Consider the following 27,053-nt stretch of genomic DNA (forward strand, 5'->3'; position numbering starts at 1 on the left):
GGGGTGGGGGGAAATGTCTAAAAATCATCACGTGGTTAGCCAATTATTCCCAAGTATGGAATTGGTTTTTAACATACCTATAACACTACACAACAACACTTTTACACACTGGCGAAAACCCACATTTATTGTTGTTATCTAAGCAATAGAATACGAAACATTGAGTAAATTTTTAGTACAAGCTTTATTCACGTAAAATCCCTTAATCTTCAAAAAAAAACTTGACTTGATTCAATATCGAATTACTCAAAAACTCAACCGATTCCAATATTTATTACTCGAATCCAAAACTCAAAAATTGGGAATATCCAGAATAATTTACGTCTTTTTAATATTTATTTGATAATTCCAATATTCTTGGATTGTAAATTCCCTATTTTTGGTGTATACTTAATGAAAAAACTCTTGATTAGGAACTGACAGGGCCCATGAAAGTAATAAACACACAAAAAATGATATAAAAGCATGGTACGCCATAGAGATCAACTTTATTGTCAAGATCAGTCAACTTGTTCGCCGGAGTGTCGAGTCTGTAATTCTTGTGAAAGAGGACATACTCAATAAAAAATATACAGGGTGAGGCCTCAAAAATTAGAATTCTTTCTGAGGCCGTCTAGCCTCAGTTCTAAAAGTAAGATAATTTGATGGTTTTTTTTTGTGTATTCAGAAATATCCAAACAACTATTAAAATGGCTGAGGGTGTGCGATCTCCTCTGTGCAGAAGTAGACCAGTGGATGATGTTTTTAAAACAGAGAAATAATCTCTTCTTGGCTGAATCAAAAGCTCAGGTCGTGGGAAACTTCAGGACCAAACATCCAGCTCAGGTCATGGTCTTCGGCATCGTGGTGTCCAACGGCAGTAAGATGCCTCCCTACTTCTTCTAGGTCAACGAGAAAGTCAACACGGACGTCTAGGTCCTCAGGTACCATGTCTTTCCATGGTTGAAGAACATGAACTCATACGTCCAAGAAAGTGCAGCATTTCTACAAGGAGAACATGACTCCTTTCTGGCTGGCATACTTATAGCCTTTGTCCTGATCCGACTTGAACCCCTGGAGTGTCTTGGAGGCAATACGCACAAGATTTCTCACCCAAATGTCGATGAACTGATGGCAGTGATCACGGAGGAGTGGAACAACTTATCTTCGGACTTCATCAAGCCAAGTTGTGCTTCTGTTCGTCCCAGTATTGAAGCCATCATTCAGAATGGAGGGGGACATATTGAATAAAATGTGTGGAAAATTTTACCATAAAAATGCCCCACAAAATAAAAATATGGAGAAGTTGAAACGGCTTATAAAATTTTCTAATTTTGGAGTCTTCACCCTGTAGTATTCAATTATATCTTAAATTAGTGTAAAGTTGTAGTTTTCTGATTCCATAAAAATCACGTTTTAGGTAATTTATTCATTCTACTGCTAGTTGTAGGTCCCCATTCTGTAAGTATATTAATTTGATTGTCTTAAAAATCTCATTCTGATACACCGTTTAAGTTAATAGCTTTTAAATGTCATGTTAGAAGATCGTACATTTTGACGGAAGCACCTTGTATGTGTGTACTATGTATAATATAACAATGTGTTTGTATAATTTAGAACAATCTTCTTCTTTTTTGTGCTGTTCTTTTCATTTCTTTTTTTATATGGGAAGGTGCCTTTTTATTCAGAGAAAGAAAGTTACTTTGTTGAAGAATAAGAAAACATTTGTTTATACAAATACCTAAGGAAAATAATAAATGAACAACAAATCAATTGATGGAGTGAAGAAATCCTTCTTTCGTTCTTGTTTGATACAAGTATCCCACTACATTGTAAACAAAAAATAAACTTTACTTCACTTTGAAGAAGTGTTACTTTTCAAATAAATAGAAAAAAACATCATTGATTAGTCATTCTTATCACGTTTATTGAAGGTGATAGTATCTATTGTCTATCTAGTACCAGTGATATATTGACAACAAAATACAATTTTTAACTTTTACATTCTTGATGTTTTTTTTGTCTTTAAAAGATTATTTAAGACTTAAAAGAAGAAAAAAAACTGGAAAAGTAGACGACTTTTTTTCTTCATTAAGACGGAAAAAAACAAAATCTTTTCAGCTTATTTTTTTTTTTTTGTTTCTTTAAGAGCTTAATAGGATTGCTTCTTTTTAATCCTATCACTTTGTCAACGCCACTACCACTAAAATTATATATATTGACAGCATAATCTGTTGTTGTTTTTTTATATGCAGTCACTTTTTTTATGAAAAGTGGAAATCAGAGATTATTTACTTTGATTATTTCGTACGATCCGCTTGACATATAATTAAATTTCTCAAAATAACCGTACCTGGAACTTCAGTATGAAAATATTCGTTTATAAAGTATGTGCCTCTGGGATAATTGCTCGTTTGAGATCTTATTTTGAAAAAAATATTCAAATCCCAATTTATTTGCAAATACACGTCTTTACTCGGGTCAGTAAGTTTTTTATTTTTATTGACGGATAAGGTTTTCCTTTTTATATGGATACTTATACATATTGATAATTTCATTAAAGCAGAAAAGATTAGAAATGCAACATATGGATATATAATTTAATTCAATGCTGAGTTGTGAACTTTTAAAGATGAAAAAAATAACATTTTAATTAGACATATATTCTTAATCTAAACATTTACAATAAATCGTTTAAAAGCTATTACTTAGCTCAACAAAACGTCTGTTTTTTTTGTTTTTTTTGTAATGATAAAATAAGTAAAACCTGATCTGACTTTTTGACTTCAAATTTTTTAAGAACTGATTTGGCTGACCTTTTATTTTTTTTTAAATTTCACCATATAAACAGATCATCATCACTTAATTTTAGTAATGTTCTAAAAAACTTTTATCGAACAACACCTGCATGTGAAAAGGTAGTAAATGTTACTTTGGTTTACAATACATATATAGCTTATCAAATATTTATCAAAATGGATTTTTTTTTGTCTTAAAGTCCTTAGAACTCAGAGTTGATTGAGTTACAGATTACAAATTTCATTTGTGAGCTGATCTACTATAAAAAATGTTACTAAGTTAATTTAAGTCAAATCTGTTTACTGGTGTAAGTTGTTCATGGATTTACCCATTCATAAATATATATAAATGGTGACTGAGAAAATTATTTAGAGCATACATGAAGCCATCATCTAACTAGAAAACTCATCAATAATTGCCGTAACTCATAGCTAAGAGCACCTTGACCAAAGCTATACACCAATATTGAGAAATGCTACTATATCTTCAAAAGATTTCCTTCTAAGTATTTTTTTACCCAATCTGGGATTCAGATTCCTTTTTTAACTCCACGTTAGGTGATATTTTATTGATTTATAGATGTTTGGTAATGTATTTGTGGATGTAAATTTATTCAACTTGTTCTTATTGATTACTTGTAGGAATACCCGGGATTTATAAGAGTCATCTAGCAAACAAGCCAATAAATGCTACTGTGTAGCCAAATAAGGTTATTACAAATAACATAGTTATTCGATTAATACTCTTACATATGTGGCTTGTCAACACAAAAACAAGGTGGAATGAATTTTCTCGAATTTGAGTGTGGATTACACTTGTATCCTTTGACGAATTACCCTCAATTTTGATCACCAAACTATTTTTATAAACCCTGTGGGTGTTCTGCAAATTTCACTAAAGGTATTCAATTTATATCATTGGCGCAACACATATGTAGTATAAGTTCACCCGTGAACAGTCAAAAAGAAAAAAGGTTTTTGAGCATTACATTTTCATAAAGAGATAAAGGATATCTTCAAGGTTATATTGTATTCATAAATTCATCCCTTTTCTCAAATGGTCAATCTGATCAAATTTCATCTAAATTATTAAAGAAATTATTACTTTTTTAACACTATGTTAGTAAACTGGGATTTTCGACACCCTAACTTTGAAGAAATTGCTTTTAAAAATCTTCACCGAACTTTTCTTGTTTGATGATTATCGAAATGTTCAAAAAAATATGAGGGATCAATAAAAAAGCAACAGAGATTTTAAAAGGCATTCAATGCCCTCTAATTTCTTATGCTGTGTAAACTATAGGTTCATTAAAAATTCGTTATCTGCTATAAAAAAATTGGAAAAAGGATAATAAGACAATAATTACAAATTGTTGATGAAGTGTAATTTTAGTGGTCTTTGGACTTAACTAAGTCTGCAATGATAGAACTTATGTTTATTTCTACAATTTATAGGGGTTTATCGATTGAAAAAAGCAAACAAACTATAGGCTTGAAGGGAAGTTGTTCGCATTATCAATGGTCTATTCAAAACGATTTTTAATTTTAGATATAGGAATCTTGTTATTTTAACATTTAAAAACATATGTGTTATATCAATGTTATATCAAAATCATTAGGTTAAAAAATGAAGAATCCATTAAATTTCCAAGGAAAAGGTAATTCTATTGTACTTACAAAACATTTTCTCCATTTCAGGAAAAGATATAGAAATAACTGAAATACATTTTGAATCTGAAAACATGCACCTTGATAATATACGTATGTTTTTGTATTTTTTTCATGGCATAAAATTACGTTAAATCATGTGTATGTTGTAAAAAACATTTTTGGAAAGAACAATCTATAGAACATAACTCATAATTTTCGGAAAATAATGAATAAGTTCAAATACATCTGACCAATTAAAGAAACATAAAAAAATCACTTACCACTCTCGGTCCTTTTGGCTGAAAAATAAAAGAAAAACACGAATTATAAATTATTTAAAGCATAAATTGTATATCTTTATTTTTCATATCTATCTACTACATAAATCAACAATTTTGTGTGGAATGTCTATACGTATCTGGTATAAGTGTTTTTACATCGGGAATGAAAGCACATTTTTACATATTTTTATGAAGCAATTTAAAATAAATACCACATTATAAAGAAGCGAAATAAATCCTAAGTAAAAAACACAAAAAAATCCCAAATTTATATAGAAATGGATAATCCCTTCATTAATGCAATTTAGTATTTGGCAGTAATAAAAAAATAACCGAAAAAAAAAATTAACCCTTGAAATATCACTAGGTCCGTTTCATCCATTTTTTGAATTTAATCATATTTTATTTCATTTTTTGGTCCTAACTGATAAAATTAATTTTGTGGCTTTGTTTCTATCTATAACGATACTAAAAAATGATTTTTGTAATTTATTTTCCATCAATATTTTCCTTGGCAATCAAAACAGTGCTTATATGAAGGTCATACTCGACGATTTCCATGTATTTATTCACATTTTTGAAAATTGGCTTTCCAGAGCTTGGTACATCTTGGACATCAAAATTATCAAAACAGAATAGACAAAACCTAAATAGACCATCAACACTATTCGCATTTTAGTTGCTTGGCTTGCGTTTTCGCATTGTCCGAATAAAAACTGGAAAATATGGTAAATTGTATATTTGCTTATGTCAATCTTTTTTAAAAGGTTTTTTTAACACAAAATCTTTCTAGCCCAATTTAGTGTAGACCCATAAGTAGTTGGATATAAAATACCATATTAGCAAAAAAAGAAGGTTAAAAATTTTGAACGTGTGTCCAAGTAATCCTCAAAAGCTAATTTCAATATAAGTTTTCTAATTAGAAATTATGTACTAACAGGAAACTAAGGAATATTTTATTAAAACTATTTATATTTCATTTCTATTATCATTAACATTGATAAGAAATTTCTAGTATTAATGATAAATATGTATTTAAATCTAATATATAATACTTTAATTATATAATTAATAACCTATAAATGTATGTGAGAGCCTCTGAATAAAAATTATTTTGTGTCGTTCACTTTTGCAACATAAGTATTAATTCAGTTATATACCGATTATTAACTTTTAAGTAATATTTGGCAAATTATATTTAAATAAAGAAAGAAATATATGGCATTACAGGTCTAAAACCTAAAACACACCACTTATTATTTCTAATTAGCATTAGCATATCCGGATATAGATATTCAAATTAAATAAAAACAATAGTGATTTAAAAATGCTCAAAATATATGTTTTATAAATTTATTATATATTATTAAATAAAATAAGACGAATTTTCTGCCCAGCGAGCTTTATTTTCTGCAAACTCTCCATTAGACAATTAATAAGTTTTATAATTTTTTTATTACAATTATAAAAGCAAATTACAAAGATATCTGCAATTATTTTTTTGATGTGGGAGCTGGCTTAGAAATTTTTGAAGGAACGACGCAGCTCAATGTACAGCACACTAAGGAGAAAATATTCACTTAATTTTAATGTGTGGAGGTTTCCGTCTCGGTAGTTTCTAGCGAAGGAAATAGAATTAGAGTATATGAACTCCAAACACAACTCCTAAGTCTGATGGAATAAATGTAATACTAAAATGTTTTATAAGGGACATTTAGTTTTGATTAAGGGATATGATCATAAAATTAGAGTATCTACGTAATTGAGAGCCCCATCTTTTTATGACATACATAAGTACCGTTTCTAGACCAATTTACAATTAAATATAGTATTTTTATAATGAGGTATTAATGCGGTTCTACCCTAGCTCCGGTATACAGAACAAAACTAACTGATAATAAGGGTGAAACAAAACAGGAAATTATTATCTGCTTATTTTTTAGTTTGTTTACTTCTTTTTGAAGCAAGATACAAACAAGATCACCTTGAGATTTTTAATTGAGGAGATCCTTATAATAGGCAGTTATTTCAATATAATTGTTTTTACAGATTTATTACATTTTTATAGCAGTTTAATGGTCTGAGTACATGGGAAACATTTTTTTTTGTTTCAATGTCAGCTATTTATTTATATATTTTGCACAGGAAGTTCATTAATTATTCCAAAACAAATTAACTCAGTATTCGTATTTGTTTTTCAAAAGCAGTGTATTCCAGTTTTGATGTTCTATCTGTTAAAATTAGAAAACCAGCTGTACAATTGGCTGCTATGATTGTTATTTTAATAGTATTTTGTAGGTACAAAAACAGTTATTTTTATAGAAATAATTGTTTATAAAATAAAATACATTCTTTAGTTGCTAATTTACGATGGACCTAACATTTTGTTGGGGTTAAATTTGATATAAAATGAATATAATGGATACCTGGTAGATTGGCTCTATACTTTAAAAAAATCATTTGTAATTGAGGACAGATTTTTCTTTATTTTCTCAAAATGATGAAAAGTACTGGCTTTGGAAATGAACTTCTATGATATTAATTTACCATAAAATAAAGTACCTTATGTAATTTCATGCTTTCTACCAACATAAAACACGATTTTCAGTATTTTTGTATATTGTTATATATAACACATTCAAACCTATAGGGATTATCTTACTGGATATATCTCCCATTAGATTAATCTTGTTAAATATGTTTACGGTTACACATACATTTACCTACTAATAGATTAAAACAACTACTAAAAATGTATGCATTTTATTTCTTGGAAAAATGATCATAAAGCATCCAGTTACACCCTAAAAAAATGTCAAGTTAGTATGCGTACGTGAAACACAAATTATAATTCATTGCAAATTTTAAATAATATATATATACCTAGATACATATGGGAAGGTTGAAAATTAGAATTTGTGGAATCGATGAAGACAATTTTTTTTGAAATTTGTAATAACTTGAAAAACTATTCCTTGCCATGTTTCAGGACGATTGAACACATTTTGAAGGTTACAAAATTCAGTTGTTAGTTTATTTGACATATTTCTTAGGTATGATGGATATATTTGTTTATAATTTTTACCAATTAGGAAAGGAAATTTGATTCCTGGAGAAAGTTGACTGATTATCTTGATTTTTTATTATCCAATGGTTTAATTTTTGCACTTATTAAAAAAAATTAGTTCCACAATGTAAATTACATTTAATTTTAAATACTACGGGTACTCCCCGGCATTACTTGGAGTAATTAGGCGCAAGCTTATACGCAAATTCTCAAACCTTTCAACATGACCCATCCTAATATACATACTTATTTAAAAAAGCTTCTTTTTTTTAGAATTCAAATATTCGGTTAGAAATTTATTTTTTAATAATCCTTTACTTCTTTGGAATGTTTGGTATTTAAAGACCAGGTATTTGATAAAAAATAAAGAAATGTTTGAACTAATGAACAAAAGAAGGAAACTAGAATATTTATCCTACAAAACTTTATATACAATTGAATAAATAAGAGATGATATAGTCAAATCGATTATATTCTGTACAAATTTTTAATATTTAGAAGTAAGAATACATATATCAATATCAAAACTGAAATAAAACTTCATAAAAAAATATTTTTTCAATTGTATATTTTAGTTGCAGTAATAACAGATATTGTTCAGAGATATTTGGTGTGGACAAAAAGACCACCTTTGCTTTCATAATAATAATGATAATCCCTAACTAAAGTGCAGAGTTAAGGTGGTGTGACTGAAGTGCTTACACACTAATTTAGAACGCATAATTTCTTCCTTTTCATTAAAATTATTGTACATCATAATTTTTTTGATAATTTTAAAGTTAGAGCATATGGATAAAAATAATAATAATAAAAAGGAATAATATTTGCGTGCTAAATTGTGCGCAAGTACTTTAGTAAACCCACCTTTAATATTTGTTATTCATAAGCACACTCTTACGTAATTACTCAATATGTGCGGTGGAGAAAATCAGTATTTGATCATATTCCAATTTTATAATTTTGCCCACTGACAATGACAAAAAATGGTCTATATTTTGAAAAGTAGGTTTATTTTTAAAGTAAGAGCATTTGCTGGCCTAACAACACTCATTTTTGTACTTATAATATCCAAATATAATTTGAATAACACTATATCTTCTGTCAAGTATGAGCAAGGAAACAGATTGTTTATGGGGGTGTTTCTCTGCTAAGGGGGAAAAATACTTCACTGCATCAACGAAAGGATAATTATATTTAATATTACTACAGTATTATTTCTTTGATCAAAATATATTAATGATATACATCAGGAAGCACAATTTAAAGTGCACCCTGTGACAGTTTTTCATAACTACATACAGCTAAACTTTGCTTTAGTAATAAGATTGCACATACTCATTTCAATAAACCCTATGAATTTGGGGTGAGATCCACCTTCCCTCAGAGCAGGGTCGTTTGACTTATATTAGAAGTCCAAAATGACCCAAAGCATATGCTCAATGCAAAAAAGGAGTGGCCTAAAAAAAGCACAAATTTACAAAATCGGCTAGAGATTAAATATTTATTTCGAGAATTTTCTCTCCTAATGAAATAAAAAATAATGGCAAGCAGATGAAAAAAAAAAAAAAATACAATGTTCAGAGTTCCATTATCTAAATCTTGTACGCTAGAGAGTGTATAAGATTAACTATTGCTTGAAAAACAATATGTTTCATTTTCAATAAAATTTAAACTATACCGTACAACAAAAGCTAGTATTTTTTTTTTAGGTCTCCCAGTATTAACATTCAAAATTAATTTAATTAATAAATAATATGTTCATTCAACTCTATGGTCTTAGTTTAATTTATTTAACTACATTTTTATCTTTTATTTTTTCTCTCCTTCCCCGTACTTTCACTTTTTTTAAATATACATAACTAGACATTGTAAATCTATAATTAACGCGTAATATTTGCATAGTTTTATTAAAAATATGCATAAAGAAATTAAACTTTTGGAACACTTAAAAAAATCCTGATTTATGTAAAGTATCACCTTGTACCACTGTTTTTCCTTTTAAAAAAGTATTGTAGGGTGGTTCTTACTGTTACTTAAAATAATAAATGTTTTTATTTCTATTTTTTTAATCAATATTCATATTGAAAATATATTCCTGGCCCAGAAATTGGTTCATTAAAATGACATTCTGGGATAGTACTTGGTTCTTAAACTTTTGACTAAAATTGTCAACTTGCTGACGTATTTTTAAACATAAATGAAAAGCAGTATAAATCACATTTTTAACGCTATTGAGAAGGGAAAAGTGCTTTAAAAATGAGTTCCTTATTTAGATTATGTACTCCTTAGTGAAATAAATATTAAATATTGATAATAAGTGTAAAAAAGGTTTAAGTATTAGAACTACAAAACCAGTAAAATTTATGTTTGTTCACAGACAAAGATACCTTAAATTTTCCAGATTGGTTGGATTGAGAGGCACATCATCTACCGGTTCAGAAAGTGTTAAAATCGAGCCCCGTAGTAGAAGGCCAGCCAAACCATCCCATAAGTGGACAAAAAGGCGGTTGAGGTCAAGCCCACAATGTCCATGGTCAAATTTGCCAAAAAACGTCCGTGGCCCCCACCGTATCCAGGGTGATCAATGCCGCCGAGGGAAAGTCCTAGAGGTACGTCGAAAGACCATTAATGACTCGACAGCAACAACATGTCCGTTTGGAGCGGACCAAACGTCTCCTAAACGACCTGAAGTATCATGACAATTGATGAAAAACATTTGCTGTCGACCCTGTCTTCAACAAGCAGAAAAATCGGGTTGTTTTCTTTGAAAACAGTTTGAAGACCACGTGTCCAAGATGGGTGGGCGGGTGTCCCATCCTGCTGGAAGACGTATGACGCATTGCCCGAGCACTTGGAGATCTTGAATACCAAGGTACACCTGTAGGTCCTCAGTTTCACCAAGAAGTCGGCAAAGGCGTCCTACGTCTTCCAAAGGATGGGCACCCATCCACAGAGCCAATATTGTACAAGCCAGGATGGAAGAGAACATGGAGTTTTGGGCCAACAACTTCTTGCCTCACCAGTGCCCTTATCTGAATCCTTTGGATTACTCTATCTAGTGACAAGTCGAGTCCAAGGCCTTCAAATCACGCCTTAGCAATGTCATCGACCTGAAATCCTCCGTTGAGAAGGAGTGGTAGCTCAGGAGAATGGACTAAATTGCTATAGTGTACCCTAACTTCTGTGGCTGCTTAAAGGCTGTCATTGAGAGTAATGGAGAACAAATTCCTAAATAATATCTGTCATTGTGTGCTTAATAAATATCTTTAAGTAATCCATCACGTCTGACTTAAATGAGACTCAGGAGGAGCAAAGGTTTGGTCACATAGATTTGTGGTACATCAATTTTGCACGACCCGGTATAGGGAACAAAATGGAAAGGTTACATAAATATTAAAGAAACTATTGATTTGTAGAGGTCACCCTAATAAATAACTGATGTTTTTCCTTAAAATTCTACAATACTGTATAATATAATTATATTATAATAAATAAAAATGGGGCAAACCTTAGCTATATTTCTATTAAAAAAAAGCAAACTTGTACAACAATGACTTTTCTTTTGTGATTAACTACCGTGAGTTGTAGGGAAAAAAGAGTTATAATATTGTTAACAAATTTCGTACATGAATCCCTCATTTATTTAATTTTGTGGTTATTGAAGCCATAAATGTTGTATGCCCCTTATATTTTCCATAAATTCGTACATAAATTTACAATGAAATCAATTATCTTGTTTTAAATTACTAACATTTGATTTTGCTTTTAAACAATCTGCACTGATTAAGAGCAATATCCTAATTAATTTACCACTACATATACTACTGGGCTGTTTTCTTTAACTCCACCGGATTCATTTTGGCCTTTTTGACAGAGGCATTCTTGCTTTCCAACGTTTTGGGCTTGCAGACGGCGTAAACGGTGTTTCTGAAGACACCCAACTGCTGTGAGAATGCAAAAAAAAAAAAAAAAAATGCGTCGATCACATTCAAGTGTAATTTTCTCCAATTATACGTAAACTAGAGAGTTTAAGTATATTTTGGTTTGTAACTATTTCTTGGTGCTTGAATATATCAAAATATGAATTAGTTTCAATCATTCAACTTTAATAAAATTGTTGAATTAGTAAATGTTCAGACTCCAATGGTCCACCCAGTATACTTCTCAGTTCAGACGTTGCAAAGATTCAATGAGAAAGGGAAAGTCGAAATTTGGGTGTTTCAATTCCAATATTGGCAACATCCACGTTGTTTCAATAATATTCACAAATAATATTTGGTATACTAGGAGTTATTCATTTGTTAATTCAGTTAAAAGGGGGAATTCTTAAATTTATAGGGTATTATTCCAATATACTCAACACCTCTAGCCGATATAAAAGTGTTGATACGACCACTTCTTTGCACAAATATTAACCACGTGACTTTCTTTGAGGAATACATATTCAATCTTACATGTTATATCCCTTTCGTAAGTCATTGTTTTCTGTTTTTTATAGGTATTTACGACAATGTGGAGATTCCAATGTATAAACACTCGTGCCAAAGTGATTATGATTACTTTTTATTGGTACACTCTGTTCAGGAAACAATTGTACTTTTATTATATATTACAGAATTACTCAGATTCAAGAAACGTTTTCCAGATTTATAGGTATATAGGATGTACAAAAATTCCCGTACTAAATCACAATTTAGTAAATTCTTATTTGAGCCAGAAGTAGTGTGTCTCATTCTCAACTTGTGAATGCATATATGTACTGGTAAGGATAATTTATTTTTCAATTGATTAACTGATGCTTAAGGTAACATATGGAATAACTATTAAGGGCAAATTATTTTTATCCAATAGCATTAGTTTTATGTCAAAGAGTATAAGCATCTCTAGGAAGCTCACAGGTTAGTATTCTAAGAGAAGGAACAAAAGGTTATTTTTTTATAAGTATATAACTTGTTCTGCAACAAAACACGTTTTATACAGATTAAAACATCTCTCACCTTCCTACTATATCATTTTCTAAAATTTATTGCTAGGATAGTACATACAATAAAATAAGCACATCAGAAAACATCAGCTAAAACCTTCATAATTAATTTTTAAGACTTTTTAAAGACTCAGAATAAAGTATCATCCCTCAAACAAATGAATATAGAAGTATAAAGTAATTTTCAAATTGACATAATAGATTAAGCAAAAAAAAATATAAACACACAATACTATAAAGTATTTCAGTCTGTGAGGTTGAGAAACTTAGGATACATCTTTATTATTGTAGCCACTGGGTGTATAATAAACGTTTACTTCAGAACGTAACGGAAATGTTGATCATAATTCTTCAACTGGCTTTTACATCACTTTCTTGCCATATTGCCCATGGGAAAGATTGATAAGCTGGTTATCACTTATTTGTATGTGTATCTCACATTTCCAGGACATTCTTACTTTTCATACACATAGAATCCATGAATAATATGTTTGATCACTTTACTCTCCATGTTTTCTTTTGTTTTTGATTTTTGCTGATTTTAAAGCTTTACTAGAGACAACTCAATCATAAGAATGGGACATAACAAGCCCACAATTGAAGAAAATACTCATGTTCTCATCCTAATGCAGCAAAAAATAAAAAAAAGAGTGGAGGTCTTAAACATAAATCAGGCGCATATAACTTTTCATGCTCAAAAAGATACTGTCTAGTATCTTAGGATGACTATTTTTTTGAAAATAAATTATTGCCCTTTTTCTAAGGATAAAATACTTTTTTTATATAATACAATGCTGTTACTTGTTTATAGATTAACTGGTTTTTTTATCAATTTATTCTCATGTTTAATGACCTTATTCTAAAAAGGCCAAGCATTTTTATATTTAAAAAAGTTATCTCTCTTAAAAAATGTATATTATTTTATAGTATTTTTTCAAAAAGCATAACAAATTTCCGATTGACATTACATTTCTTACGACTTGAATACTTCACGGGGGGGGGTATGTCACACCCCCTCACACACACGTGACACCGGCTTTTTTAAGTTTTATTTACCTCCGTCGACAAAGTTGAAGTGAGGATATGTATTTTCCTCTGTTTGTTTGTTAGTAGCCAGGATTATGCCAAATGTTACAGATCAATTTTGTTCAAACTTGGTAAGAAGATTAGATATGTTCACAATAACCGGCTATTTTATTTTGAGAGGTAAAGGTGAAATGTTAAGGAAACAGTTAACTTAAAAAAACATTATTCACCATAACAATGGAACAAATTGAGAAACATATTTCAATTTTTTCCGGAGTTTTTAAGATCTAAGACTTTTCTTATTTCAAGCTTTTGTATAGTAATGTTTAAATGACAGGCTTTTTTATACCTACAGAAAAGGATACTACCTGAAATCCTCAAGGGATCTAACTATTATTCCCCTCCCTATACTAAAATCTGCACATAACAATTTAAAAAACAGACATGCAAATATATTTATGTTATAGTAAAATTATATAATGTTCAGTCGTGATCAACATACATAAAGAGCACATTGTATTCAAATTACTTAACAAATATAAGAACTCGCGTATAAAACATGCAACTAAACTACCATTTTAATGATGGGGATATTAAAAAGTGTAGTGTCATTTTAAACAAGACAAGGTATGTTGTGTATATATTGTGAAACTTTTTACAAGAATGTTAATGGTTTGTTTTTTCTCTTCAAGTTATTTATTAATGAAAAAAAAACGTGAAGGTTATAATTGATTATGATGACTTTTTTGAAAAAAATAAAATATATTTTTCTCTTTAGTTTTTGTATAGATGTTTTTTTTTTGTTTAGAAATTGAGTATTTATAATTTTATATAAAAAAAATTCTGATAATTTGATTATGAAATTTAAAACAGACTTTAAATAAAAATAATTTTCATTTAAGTTCTTTTGAGATATTTAAACACATATTCAGAGCTTTAACCTATTTGGATAGATTGATGATAAAATTTATTATAGTTGTGAAATGATTGCAAATATAATTGATTTTATTGGTGAAAAATAATCTAATATTTATTTTATTAAGAATTTTATTGAATGATAATAGTCAGAAAAAAATAACTGTCTGAAATGTGATGATCAATTAAGTCAATAAATATATTTTATTTGTCGACACAAAATCCAACTAAAATGATTTTTCACAAAATTGAGTCAACATGGATTACATATTTTGTACTATTCGACGATTTATTGTCAATTTCTAGCAAAAAATGATTCTTCTTAATTTCTTTGAGGATGCTGCAAGTTAGTAATAAAAAGTAATCGTAACAATAAAATAATTAGAGATTGATGGAATATATTAGAAAGGTTATATGGCCGTTCAAGTGAAGTATACTAGCTATGTGCCTATAAAATAATATTTTTGGCTATTGGTCCCTAGGTGTCGCCAGTTAGACATTATAAACTGGTCCAAAATCTAAATGCTTATTTGGACATGTGTCGACAATTTTTAATTCATTGATTGTATAGTTTAATTCAACAACGCACTTTTTTCGCTCGTAAAATGTCTATTTTTTTAATTGTGCTTAGAACTATGATATGCGACATCATTGATTTTCTGTTACCGATTGAAGAAAAACGCTTCTCCAGCCGATTAAATGTTTGTAGAAACTTATGGTGGACATGTTCTAAGCAGAGCACAGTGCTTCAGGTGGTTTGAAAAATTCTAAACTGATAATTTTGACTTGAGAAATGAAGAGTCGGCCAGCCACCGAAAATTTTTGAAGACGCCGAATTGCAAGTATTGATCGATGAAGATATGGTAAGACATTCTACAACACGATCCAACCGTTAATGGTGATGGCTACCTACAATAATTGGCCGATTTGAACCATGCTATACACCAAAAACGCCCAAAATATGAAGCCAGGCAACACAAGTTATTTTCCTTGATGATAATGCACCACTGCATTGCTCTATAGCCTCCCGCTAGCTTGTTAAATCGTACAACTGGGAACCTCTTGCTTATGCAGCTTTCACACCACACCTGCCGCCTTCAGATTATCACAAGTTTGCATAGATAGACCGCGCACTCAATGATTTACGCTTCCCTTCTCACGTTGAAGCCAAAAAAATGGTCAAAGACGAACAATTTTTTTGGACAAGCATCCATAAATTGTCTGAAAGATCGGAAAAATGTGTGGCTAGCTAAGGCGCACACTTTGAAAATTAAATTTGTAACTATTTTTTACACAATAAACGTTCAAAGCCTATTACTGCTCAAAATATGAGTAAAAATTTTTGGTTTCATATTGTATAAATGATTTAAAAAAATAAAATTGGGATTTCTCCTTTTGATGATTTTTTTTTCAATATTGTTTTTGTGTTTACTCCCCACATTTACTTGCATTATGTTTTGATACAATTCAGATAAACGAAAGATTTGCATTATAAAAAAACCTTGTTTATAGTTGCATATTAATGTTAGTATAACGTGTAAACAATTGTATAATTTATATCCAATGAAAGAGTCTTGCTTTAACATTTAGAAAGCTTTCCTCTTGTGGAATGTAATATTATAATATTTACTTTTTATCAAAATATCAAAGTTGAAAATTTGTTAAATTTATATATATGGTATAATTAGATTTACATTCATGACTGATGATACAATAATAAGTAGAATTCTAAATATTAAGGATTTTTTAGAGTACCAGTTTTTTCCCATCTAAAAAGGTTTTTTTTTTTTAATGTTTTAAAGACTTTATCATTATTTTCATAGCTTATATAACCCTAGTTAAAAGTTTAAGTCTTTCTTGGACAAAAATTTGAACTAAGGCTGGACATCAGAGTAATTCAAAGAACTGATAATCTAATTAACAGTACTATGCCCTTGCTTGAAACGCATTGTGGTTTTTGTGTATTTATTTTCTGTTAAAGCTGCTTACAGCTAATCTAATAAAACTTAGTTAATTCTTGAAGACATAACATTAAAGTATAAAATAATATCTAGAGTGCCGGCTCATGTTAGATGAAGATTAACACAAAGTATTTACTCGGGAGTTATCAGTGTTGGTCAGTCTTTATTGGACTCGGAGTACAATTGATCATCGACATCGCAGTGCTTATTTCCTTCATCTTACATTTGCTTGCAGCTCATCTCATGACAAGTCATGAGAGTTAATCTGCATTGTTCCCAAATATTATTCAAATTGGAAGAGTTACCATGTTGATGTTCGGTTTCGTTTTTTTTTTAATATCGAAAATGCTAAAGATTTACAACTCCAATATACTCAACTATAGATTATTATAAGATTTAAGTAATTTTTTTCAAACTAAAAAAGAATCATATTTAATATGTACCATGGAAATTGTTGAGGGGGGGGGGGGAGGGTGATCATGAAATGATAATAAAGAAGTATAATTAATTCAATTCTGCAGTCCTTTTTTTTAAAGATAATAAGTTTTTTTCGAATAACTGAAAACTCTTAATAAGATAAGAATATGGAATATCTTTTTAGATATACGATTTTATACTAATACATATTCCAGAGAATGTACTAAGTTCCTAACATATTTAATAATATAAATGGACATTGAGTACAAGTCGTAATTTGTATAAACATATTGTACAAGTTAAAATATGTATTTATCAGAACGTAGAGTTGAATACTTGAACTCGAGACTTGTGACTCGACTTGGGGTCATATTCTAAAGGCTTGTGACTTTATCCTCCAAGAACATCTAGAGAGTGCGTAAACGAATTCTAAACGAGCATGAAAGGTTTAAAATGGACAATAATGAGTAGAGTTACAATTTAGAAATATCTTTGGAGGCTTTTTGATTTTAGGAAACGAACTTCCAAATAACTTTTTTGAATATTTTGTTTCGATTTAAATCATGGAAAAAACAGAAACAAAAAAACTTCCATATTTGGTTCTCCTCGGGATGAAAGCCAAGGAAAATTAACAAACAGTTGTGGTGATCCTTCATCACTTTGTATGCAGTTAGAGATATGTTTGAGGAATGGGTGAACTTGAAAGCTTAAAGGGCAAAGTTTGGCTAGATTCCAATTTATTAAATATTTGGCCTGAATCCATATAGCCCCCATCATCATAAAATCTGAATCCATTGGATTACATTATGTGGAACGTTGTGGAGAGAGACAAGTATGTCAAACCTGCAACAGGAATGTGGATGACATGAAAGCTTTCATTATTGTAGCTTGGGACAAAATCTATGATGCCTACAACAAGAAAACTTAATATGGCTTTTGTATCCGTTTGGAAGCTGTAGTGACAGCTATGGGAATCATATTGAATAAATTTCCACGAACTCAGGCATAAATTACATGGTTGTCTTTTGCTTGTTGTATTGTTTTTTGTAACGTTAAATTAAGTGCAAGATTAACATTATTCACTACTATTTGCTACAAAATTAGTAAAAAAAAAACAAAATGTAGAAAATTAAGGAAGAATTTGTATCTATTATATTTCACCAATGTCAAAGGATCAACATCAGAATTGTACATAAGAACCCCAGGAAGCCTTTTTTCATGAGTTAACATATTTCAATCCTCCACCAAAATGGTAGTGGAGGATAACTCTGTACTTCCGAGTTACCACTCGAAAGAAGGATTGAACATGATATTAATTTTACTTCTTTGGCTTTGTTAAAACCGCCGGAACACATCTAATTATAATATAAATATTATAATTGGATCCATTGAATATTCGATTTTTACATTATCCCCTCTAAAATCAAAGGCACACATTTAGTAAATAAAAAACAACCTTTATTTGGTATGGTCTACAATTTCGTTAGCACTACGTATTATCTCTTTCTGTCTTGACATGAGATAGACCTTGAGCGGAAGGTAAAAGTTCCATCAATGCAACAATTTAATAATAAGTGAAGCGACACAAAATATATATTACAAAACAGGAGTACCCAGCATTAATCTGATTTAATATATATCGACAACAGACATACAAACTTTGCTTTATTTAAAGATATGTCCTTTTTTAATATGATGAGTTCAACTTTAGCTATACACGCTCGCTGCTATGTTATTATTTCTTAGTTCAAGTAGGGCTGCAGTTCTAGGATATTAAGTGGATCCTAAAGAATAATGTCTCCATAATAAAATAGAAAGACAAACTGTCCTTTACTTAAATAGATAGAGGGATCTTTACTCTTTCGAGTGATTTGGATAATTAGACCCTTGGAGGATCTTGAAAATAGACAGCAGGTATCATTATTTAGAGCAAGTTTTGAGTTTGTCTCTTATAAGGGGATGGGAGAAACTCATAATCGATCTGTTAATTCAGGGATGACCTCACAGGTGGAGAGGTTAGCTTCTTATTGGCGTGTACTCATCTCGTAATATATTTCAGCATTTTTTTGTATTTATAATTGACCAAAACAAAATAATTACTAGGAATACCTTGTATGGGATTATATCGGGCAAATTCTTCCCTCTTAGTCTATAATAATATAAAAGTCGCCTTTCAAACTTAGAAAGTTTATTTACTTTTTATTAAAAAGTTACAATAATTAAAACTTACCGCTTACGTTGTCTCCAATTTCGAGATAAAAAGAGAAAACAATAACGGGTGGGCAAAATTGTTACTCATAACCACCTTGATTTTTAAGTGAATAAAAGTAGAGATTTTTAATTATGGATATATCAAAAGTAATTTTGCAAAAAAAAGTGTGTTTAGTCGACACAAAACCAAATATACATTTTGATTTTAGAAAAACACAATTTCGAACTTAGTTTGTTGCAATCTCTACGTGGAATTTGTGGTGCTTCAGTTAGATTAATCAAAACATTTTCATACTACAAATATTAGATAACTAGTTGAAAATAAAATTTAATTTGTATACTTATGTTTCTACAGAAAAATGGTTAAATGTATTTATGGAGAAAGGTCCATTCGGAGACAAGTAATGTCTCATAAATCAATTGAAAGCTCAGCAAACATTCTTAAATATCTCAACACATACCAAAAATTTGAATAAAATGTCCATAATTGATGGAAATATTTCAAAGAATAAGAAATTTTGGATCATTTATATTTATAAACTATGTGTTGAATAATAGAAGAGTTGTATGTTCCTTGAACCATATGTCAAAATGTCTAGTGTTTGGTATTGAATATTTTAAAAATAAGTACAAAATCACTTTAACAATCTAAAGCGTGTCAGAATGATTTTTGACACTAAGATATCATATAAAAAGCTAATTTTTGATGGAATAAGATTTAGTAGATATTATTTTCTTATAAATTATCTTATTTTGTAATGAATAGGATACGTAGATTTAAAGTACTGAATATCAAACATCTTTAGCCTTGCAACCTTTTATTGTAGTAAGCAATCTGAACAGTATTTTTTATGTTTCAAAGTTATTATTATTAATATATATTCCCATCCGATCATACGAAATTTGAAGCAATAATAAGATAATAAGATATTTTAAGCTTTCATGGAATCCCTCTGGCCTAAAAAATTGAAGTCTAAATATTTAAAGGGTGATTCAAAACGAGCGTTTTTTCCAATAGGGATTTTTGACAGGCGCGCACGAGTTTTGTCAAAATCATACGTCATTTTTACTCAGTATTGTTTTACAATTCTTAATGGAAAGATATACACCATAACAACGTGTACAAATTGTTCTATTGTACTATGAAAATCAGCGTTCTGTGAAAGTAGTTTTTCGCAAATTACCCCCAACTGATAGTCCACATTATCGACCTTCAGAATCCACAATTCGCAGAATAATTTGAAGGGGCAGTAACTTGCTGGGATGCCCCGTCATCTGGCAGGGCACGTACAGCTCGCAGCGAGAAAATATTGCAGCTGTAGCCGAGAGTGTAGAAAACAGGTTACAGTCAACGGCGAACGTTATTGCGCCATGGTAACATACTTTTTTCAAATTGAAGCACATGGTCTCCACGATATTTGGTTTCAACAAGAGTGTGTCACTTGCCACACAACACGCGTAACAATGGACTTATTGGGACATCATTTTGGTGTGCAATTAATTTCACGTTTTGGCCCGGTGAATTGGCCTCCAAGATCGTGTGATATCACACCTTTGGACTTTTTTCTTTGGGTCTACGTAAAAGCAAAAGTGTATGTCGATAAACCTGCGATGATTGAAGCATTGGAAGTGAATATTGAGCGAGTTATTCGTGAGATTCTAATCACAATGCTCAAACGCGTCATCGAAAATTGGTGCGAAAGAATGGACCATTTAAAGGCCAGTTGCAGCCAACATATGAAGGGGATTATTTTCTACAAATAATGGTAAAGGATTGTTTTTTCGTTTCATAATCAAGTTATGACCATAAAGTAATTTTTATGTGTTTTTTTTCACATAAACAGGTATAAAAAATAGAATAGTCTGTTATTTTGGATTCTTGTGGAGAAAAAGTATGATGAAAGTGAGTTCAAAATGGAGAGTAACACTGAAATTTTTGATAACTTTATGAATTAAGCAAAGTTTGTTCGTCTTTCTTTTTGAACGAATGACTTAATATGAGACAACGAGTGACCGAGTCTACTGTATATAGTCCTCCATGATGTATATCGTAAACATATTTTGATTGATATAGTATTAAACATGCATACAGGGTGCACTGTATATAGTGCACCCTGATGTAAGTCATATACATATTTTGAAGGCTCTAAAGACTAAATTACTCATCAGTCATCCCAACATATTATTTTTCTTTTTTCAAACTCTTATTATTCTTTCTCATTCTAGAGGAGGGAACTCGTCATTTGAATTGATATAAGTATTGAGTAGTTACATGTGAGCATGCCCATGAACAACGGAGAGTAACTTTTTAGATTAGTTTTTTAACCGGAGCCTTATTACTCCAGTCAATGCTGGGTGATACCGCTAGTAGAGTTAAATTTGAGTGTAACCCCTTGTTTGACTAGAATAAAAATCAATATCGGAGTAATTTATATACTCTTATAGCCGCCTGTTTCTAATGTATTGGAATGACACGACAGCTAAGCTCCTCTCCTTCCAATCATTCTCTAAATCTTCGGGGTTTTCATGTAATTTACAAAGTTATTTTTATAGTAGACAGGTAGTTCATATTTTCTATATGCTTCTAAAGTCCTTGTGGGACTCTTAGTAGAACTAAGAAACAATATCGAAAATCACAAAAAAGATAAACTGCTTTGTATTTTTTTATTAGTGTTTTTTAGGGTGGCCCGTTCATTCGATCTTCTGCTGTATTTTAATGAATAAGTTCTGTTCGTAAAGTTTCAGTCTTCAAAGGAACTTAAAAATGTACTTTATAAACTGAAAATATGATATGACTATTGTTTTAAGAATAAGAAAGATCAGTTTCTTCTTATTACTTTGAAAATAGATTAAAAAGATGGTTGAAAAATTAATTTTGGGGGCTTCAATTATCCTTCTGCATCTGAAAAGTTGGGCTAAAATTTTAACATCTCCCTATTTGTAGGTAAACTAATAAAACATCATATAAGCCAAGCAGTTCTTCCCACAAATATACTTTAAATTGTCAGGGTTAACACTATATCATTTGTTGGTTTTTTTTCTATTTATAAGCCTCACTTAAACCTCCATTCTGTACTAATATTTTAAAAAAACCTGTTCATTTCAAATAAGAAAACAGAGCTTTGATGAACGTTACAATCACTCATTTTTATGTGACAAGCAAAACACTCCGTTAAAATCTTTTTTTTCAATGGGGAAAAAACAAAATGTCTGGCATATTTATCATTATTACAACATAAAAAATAACAATACTTATTAAAAGGATTGATTAGTTAGTGCTAAAAGCAATACACTCTTCTTCTTTGTTACTTTTTTTGTAGCCTCAAGGTAATTGATTTGCAGAAGAGGAAAAATACTATAAAAATAAATGGGCAAAAACAATGTATCTACCTTTTTAGGTATGTAATCTGCAATATTTTATATACCCAACAACATTGTCAAAAGGAAACAAAAATTATATGAGGGACTAACTTAATTATCCTCAAAAGACTTGCAATTTATTAGTATACAACTATAAATAATAATAGTTTAGATATCCTCATTTTTTATCTTATTTTAGATGAGACACTACTAAGATAAAACATGACAGGATAAATATGAAATTTGTACGTAAATATCCAATTACATGGACCATCAACCTAGATAGGCTGCATTAAAATAGTATCATTCTCTTGTCTAATAATACAATTGAATGAGTTCTTGACGTCATTTCAGATCTTCAATCTTATGTGGGTACATGAAACAACTATGTACTTAAATCATTATTAACCCATTTCCTCTCAACTTACTCAATATATAGGTGTGCGTGTCTAAAACTGAACACTCCTTTAAATTTTACGACTTGTGGGCTTGACAAGGGGTTCTCTTGTAGACCTTAAGGCCAAGATCTTTCTGAAATAGCCGGTCCATGGTCCTTCTGCTGACGTTGAACTCCCTGGAGAGGCCGCTGACGGTGACTTTTCCCCTCTTGTCCTCGACAGACTTTTGCACGGCAGCAACCATTTCGTCCGACCTTATGGAGGCCTTGACTTAGATCTTGTGGTCGCCTCAGGAGTCCCTTTGGCAACCAGGCTCTAAACGGTGGTGCAGCTGCAGTTCAGAACCTCGGCAATTTCAGTGGAAGTTTTTCCCCACGCAGAAAGTTCCAAAATTGCGACTCGACGTCTCTCAATATTATGGGCTGTTGTTTCACTGTTGCTATTTAGATTTTGGTGGAGTTTTGCTTAACACTAGTCAAGACCCTTGCCTCGAATTATCCACCGGTTTCAACGCAATAAAATGACGAATATGTGCATTGCGTAGAGTTTAAAGAAGTGTTCAGTTTTAGACGCGCACACTTGAATATATATATATAATAGTTGCTATACTACCCAACATTACTCAGAGTTATTGGTCGTCTACTAACATACAAACGTTGCTTTTTGTATCTAGAAGATAACTCCTTAGTCATATTCTACGTTTTCATTAGCACAATCACACGTCATTACTCTATGCTAACATTTTATCTCTTAAAGAAATGAAATAATAATAATAAGAGCTTTGAATAATAAAATAAAAACATTCTTCCGACTGCATAGAAAAACAAAAACTGGTACTTAAAAAAATGAGAAGGATTTACAGCTCTAAATGCTTTACTTCTTTTTTCTCTTTTAATATGACGCGCTGAGCTTTATCGACACACACTCGTCGCTAATTATCATCTGAAGTAACATTTATTATTTTTTATAACTACTCCCCTCTTATACTTAAAAAAAATGATGCACTGAGCTATAGCTACAAAATCTCGTCGATAAAAATGAATCCTCCTGAAAGAATAAAAAAAAAACAAATAGACAAACTTGCTTTTATAAAAATGAATGTGGTTTGAATTAGTAAAAGAGATTGAGGACAGTACTAATATGGGACAGTTGCAATAGTCTTTATTTCTCAAATACCAAAAAGGCGGAAGTCATTAAATTTACATCACAATTGTATAATGTAATACAGATTCTACTGAAAAAAATAAATAATTTTTATAAATTTTTGTTAGAGATATTTGATTAAAAATGTTCATATTTGTCTAATGTAATTGTTTATGAGCTTCATTTTTGAAATCAGTTTTTCATTGTTATTAACGTATATCATTTGAAGTAATGATTATTTTACTATAAGTTCATATGATTTTATCATAATTCAAAACCCACTTTTTGAAAAGAGAAATTTAAAACATTGCAAAAAATCGTAAAACATACTGATGCAAAAGTTGCTGCAATTTGCCTTTTTTTTTTTGGTTTATTCTTTGATATAACTACACTTCACATCAAGTATATTATTTAGCAAACATAGACCATGGAATAGATTTGTGATAATGGATTTCTCCAATCTATTGTATAAATACTACTATTGTATATTAATTTACTATCATACATTGAAATTTTAAAATTCCACATCGCCAAGAAAGTTTAATTATTAAAAGTTTTAACCCCCCACATATCTGTATGATGAAACTTTTTTGGATAAATACAGAGAATGAAAACAAAACAAAACTTATTGTTTACGTTGTTTTTTAACAAGGTAAGTCAAATTCAAACCAGAAAAGAGCAATTGAGTCAAGAACAAAAAGTTATGCAACACTATCTGATCTCCCTATATATTTCATTTAACTTTTTCGTTTTATCTCTATAAAGTATATTTTTTTGTGGTTTTTTATTGTGTGAGCGTCATTGTTTTAGAAAGTTCTTGAATTGTCTTGTTTTTATTTACTTATAAAATTCATTTCATATTTTTTAAATACAGAGAAACGAAGCCATATGAATATCTTACTTAATTATTCAACTATCTAATTATATAAACTTAATTACTGAAGCCTTTTAAAGACACAACATATAAAATATTTGTACCATAAGCTGTAAAATGTATAATTATGGTAGATCAACATCTTCTTCTCTTTCATTTACGTAAATATATATGCGGCCTGTCAACACAAAAAGAAGCTGGTTTGATTTTTCTCAAAGTTGAGAGTGGATTGATTACATTTGTATTCTTTGATTTGTAATTTTTAGTGACATATTCTTCTTATTCATGCATGGATGGTGCTGCAAATAGCAAATTAAGTAGCTAAAATTGATTTTAAAAGTAAATTTATTATAAGTTGATATATATTATATGAAAGGCCATATTAGGAAAAATAAGTATTTTAAATCAAATAAAGGTTATAACCTAACGGTAAATTTTTTATAATTTAGTTCATCCCCCAAATTTGAATGTATATCTCATAATTGATTTAGATATGACAGATGTATATATAAGGTGGGACTTTATTTAACAGCCGACACACTAAAATAACCATTTGACTGTAATAAAAACAAATACAAAATGAATTGTTATTCAATATAATGGTGTTTGGTGTCAATAAAGGCATCGAAAGGAGCCCTAAAAAACAGAATTAGGCCTTGGTGACACTCCCTTTTGCCAGATTCTGTAATTCCTCCCGGATCCTAAACAACAGCTTAAATTTTGTATTCCAGGAGGAACAGTTGGTATGTTGCACTCCAGTGCACTGCACAAAAGTAAGTCCATGGGGTTGATGTCCGGTGAACTTCGTGAATAATAATGTGTGAAAAAAAGTCATAAAAACATTTTAACAACATTCTTGTAATCAACACGCTTTCTGTTGATTCATGATCACACTAAGACTCTTAGTGTCCCGTTCCGGATTCTCTAAGCAAATGATCCGTTGGGGCTTAAAAATTTTCATATATTAACATTCTCTCGTTGGGGGTGGATCCCTAAGAAGGACACAATGCCTTTTCCACGAAGAAAGTGAAGAAAGAATACTTTGTTGATTGATGTTATTTTTATAAACAAACGCCAAACACTTCAGGTTAGTCTTCAAAACAAAAACACAACAACAATGACTGAATTACATATACGCAACTTTTGCAGGGCACTCAAACTTAATTGTTAAACAACAGCTGCACGGTGTACAATAAACAAAAATTGGGATTTTCTTCATTTCTTGTTTTTGTTCAATATAGTTTTTATGTTGACGCAGCAAATATATTTTTATTATTTAATAGGAATATCTAACTAACAACATCTTCTCACGTTTTGTATTAGGATATTTTTAATGAATATAATAATCATATTAATTTTTGGTATTTCGTTCTCTCTATCTTGGCATTTTTTCTCCCTCATATTTGTAATTAATCCCATTATATGGTATACTAATTTTGAAATTAAATTATTATACTTTTTGTGGAAAAAAAAGGTAATTTAAATTAATAGTCCTTTAAAATTATTGCAAAAAAACATTTATTTGCATCATAATCTTTTTATGAATATTTTCATAGTCAAGGTATACAGAACTATTATTTTATTTTGTAAGTGCACTAATGAAGGTTGTTTCAGGTCTAATGGGGCTGAAATCCAAATACTGTTAATTAAAATCTGAACACTTTGAATTTTTAATTTCATCAAAATATAATTTGTCAAATTGGCAATAGAATTTCAACAAAATTAACTACAAAAAAATATGTGTCTGAGATCTTTTATTATTAATGTAACCGCTTTTAGCGGTGGTGGATAGCACTCTGGATAGTCTGTTACGAAACTCCTAGATCTCTATGGCCCCTCATGGTAATGAGGGGATTGTCTTGGGCTTTTTCTTTAACTCCCCTGAATCCAGTTTGACCTTTTTTACAGAGTCCTTTTCTCTCTCTCCAACGTTTCGGACTTGTTGATGGTGTAAACGGTGGTTCTGAAGATTTCAGTCCGGGCCTTCAA

General features: G+C 30.3%; 1 protein-coding gene across 1 annotated transcript in view; it reads right to left on the reverse strand.

Moving 5' to 3' along the window:
* LOC121115204 (uncharacterized) overlaps nucleotides 1-27,053 on the reverse strand; it is a 263,751-nt gene that overhangs the window by 89,664 nt on the left and 147,034 nt on the right. Inside the window, exon 4 of the mRNA XM_040709395.2 lies at nucleotides 4,709-4,726. Within this exon, the coding sequence (XP_040565329.1) occupies nucleotides 4,709-4,726 (18 nt within the window). The remainder of the gene's footprint in view (nucleotides 1-4,708; nucleotides 4,727-27,053) is intronic.

Source organism: Lepeophtheirus salmonis, chromosome 3, assembly GCF_016086655.4.
Source record: "Lepeophtheirus salmonis chromosome 3, UVic_Lsal_1.4, whole genome shotgun sequence".
Lineage (NCBI taxonomy): Eukaryota > Metazoa > Arthropoda > Copepoda > Siphonostomatoida > Caligidae > Lepeophtheirus > Lepeophtheirus salmonis.